This window comes from Babylonia areolata, chromosome 21 (assembly GCF_041734735.1).
Source record: "Babylonia areolata isolate BAREFJ2019XMU chromosome 21, ASM4173473v1, whole genome shotgun sequence".
Lineage (NCBI taxonomy): Eukaryota > Metazoa > Mollusca > Gastropoda > Neogastropoda > Buccinidae > Babylonia > Babylonia areolata.
The window spans coordinates 16314902-16317401 of NC_134896.1; the positions used below are offsets into that span (position 1 = coordinate 16314902).

Sequence of the window (2500 nt, forward strand, 5' to 3'; positions counted from 1 at the left end):
GACACACGCACGCACACACACACACAGTGAGAGAGAGAGAGAGAGAGAGAGAGAGAGAGAGAGAGAGAGAGAATTGCTCATTTCTTGTTTTGTTTCGACTTTGACGTCTTATTTTCGATGACCTAGTCATTGGTCATTCGTCAAGATTAGCAATGTCAGCACCTTTCCTTTTGTGTTGACTCATGCTATCCGATGCACACACCCCCTCCCCCCCAGGATAGCCTATGTAGGCGTGACAAGCATGTTTTAATTTTTTTTGACACGTCCTTGAAACTTAAATGAAACTTAAACAACACTGAAGTAAAACTGAACACCCATTTGAACAGTCTGACGTTCTGCCTTATTTTCCTTAGATTTCTGTTTTCTTTCAAATCAGATCATAGTATTTCACAGTACTTATTTGTTCTTTTTTCATTCAGTTGACCTATATCCTTAGTTTGCATTATCCAGTATTCCTTGAGCTTCTATATTTCAGCTTACATTTTCCAGCACACCTTTTGAAATGATTATGTTCTGTCTTGCTTCTTTGACATTATCTAAAGCCAGTGTAGTAACTTAATGAAAAGAGGATAAGACCTACAAGGGCTACAAGGAAGGTGGTATTGACCATTGAAAGGCTTTTGCATTTGATCGTGACTGTGTGTTTTTAATTGTAATAATTCAAGCACACACGATGGGAAAACACATGATTCTGTGAACTTTATTAACCTATGCATCCTTAGGGAGTTTACAGCCTAAGCATGCTTCCCTGCCATATTGGCGTGGAAAAAACCCACAAGCACAGACAATAGACTGAAATCAGCTTCCAAACTGACACGTGTAGACACATCCGGAAATACTGTAGATGTTAGTTCCCTTTGCTTGCAGTTTATACATGTGTAGGAACGTAAGTTCGACGCCATAGCATTGGTTGGGCACATGGCTGAATAAGTTAATCACATCATCTTTTTTATTTGTGTTCAGCAGGAACGTGTACCGGGTGTCCGGAGCCGGGTATCGCTTCAAACCGTCACAGAGCGGAGGTAGCTGGACCAGAGGACCGCTGATGGAGAGCGACACCACAGAGTCCTACCTCAGCCAGTCGGTGTCCACCACCACAGCTCCTGGCTTCCGTGACGCTCGGTCCCCTGTCTGTCGTCTCTTGGAGCACACGCAGTACGTGGCCACGCCCACTGAAGATGAGCACCGGTCCCCCACAGCAGGACCCCCGGCTTTTGCTTCCCCTGCCTACTTCCTGCCTGCCCTGTCCTGGCTCCGTCTCCCGGCTCTGAGACAGGCCTGGCCAGGGGAAGGCAGCGGCAGCACCTCAGGGGCCAGCACTGTGTACAGCGCGGCCAGACCCATGCAGTGTGATTGCGGGGAGACCACCCATCGCTGGCTTGAAAACGAGGCCCAGTTGTTGGAGTCCGCCACAGACAATGATCCTGAATATAGCGAGATCTGCGACGTACCCAGTACCCAGCAATACGCCAGCTTTCCTCAGATACCCTGGGTTCAAGACAATGCCCTAGGCCCCTATGAATATGAAATGCAGGAAACGGCCAACGGACAAGATCTGTGCGATTGTGGCCCTTCGTTTCATCAGAACTACCATCAAAACCATCATCCGCACAGACCACTTGGAGGTCCATTTCCTGGCAGTGAACACAGATACGAAACACTGTGGCGGTGCAGTGAAGGGGACGGCAGTAGTCTTCGCATAATTCCTACAGAAACTTGTTCCACTACCATGGGTTCCTGTGAAAACGGCTGGTTGTCCAGGTACCGCCTCCCCAGCCCCTGCGTGCCCATATTGGATCCACGAGATCCAGGTGGGGGACTACCGAGTCATTGCCACAGAACTCACAGGCCACATGACAGCGGTGGAGGGAGGGAGACAACGGAACCCGGCCATGCCCACAGAAGTGATGGACAGCTAACAGTGGGCGGTCTGAATCCTGCTAGCACCACCAGTTTTCTGTACCGCCCGGTACCGCCCTGTACTTGGGAGACGGGGGATCGGGTCGGGGTGGCGGACGGAAGGTCGGAAGTGAAGTACGTCAATCCTGTGTATGAGGGTCGTGGGTCAGAGGGCCCCTGTGTCCCCGGGGTCGCTTCCTCCCCCGTGCTGTCCCGACTGTGGGGCTACATGGGCCTGAACAGCAGGTCCTGAGACAGGCAGGATGATGGTGTGGTGGTGGTATAGCTGCTAGATGTGTCAAGGACAATTTGTTCGATCTCTGCCATGTCTTACAGAACACTGTATATAACCGCTGTATGATGTATGTGACAAATTTGCAGGTTATGATGCATTGAATTGCAGTTACACACACACACACACACACACACACACACACACACACACACACACACACACACACACACACACACACACACACACACACACACACACACACACACACACACACACACACACACGTGCACACAAGCACTCTTTCCCTCACACACACGCACACACACTTTCATGCTGGTTTACGTTCAAGACGTCCAGGTAAAACAG

At 49.9% G+C, this 2500-nt stretch overlaps 1 protein-coding gene across 1 annotated transcript in view; it reads left to right on the plus strand.

Moving 5' to 3' along the window:
* Nucleotides 1–2291, plus strand: part of LOC143296571 (uncharacterized) — a 37416-nt gene extending 35125 nt beyond the window's left edge. The window contains exon 4 of the mRNA XM_076608595.1: nt 964–2291. Coding sequence (XP_076464710.1) covers nt 964–2152 — 1189 coding nt within the window. The 3' untranslated portion in view covers nt 2153–2291. The remainder of the gene's footprint in view (nt 1–963) is intronic.
* The last annotated feature ends 209 nt before the right edge of the window (nt 2292–2500 follow it).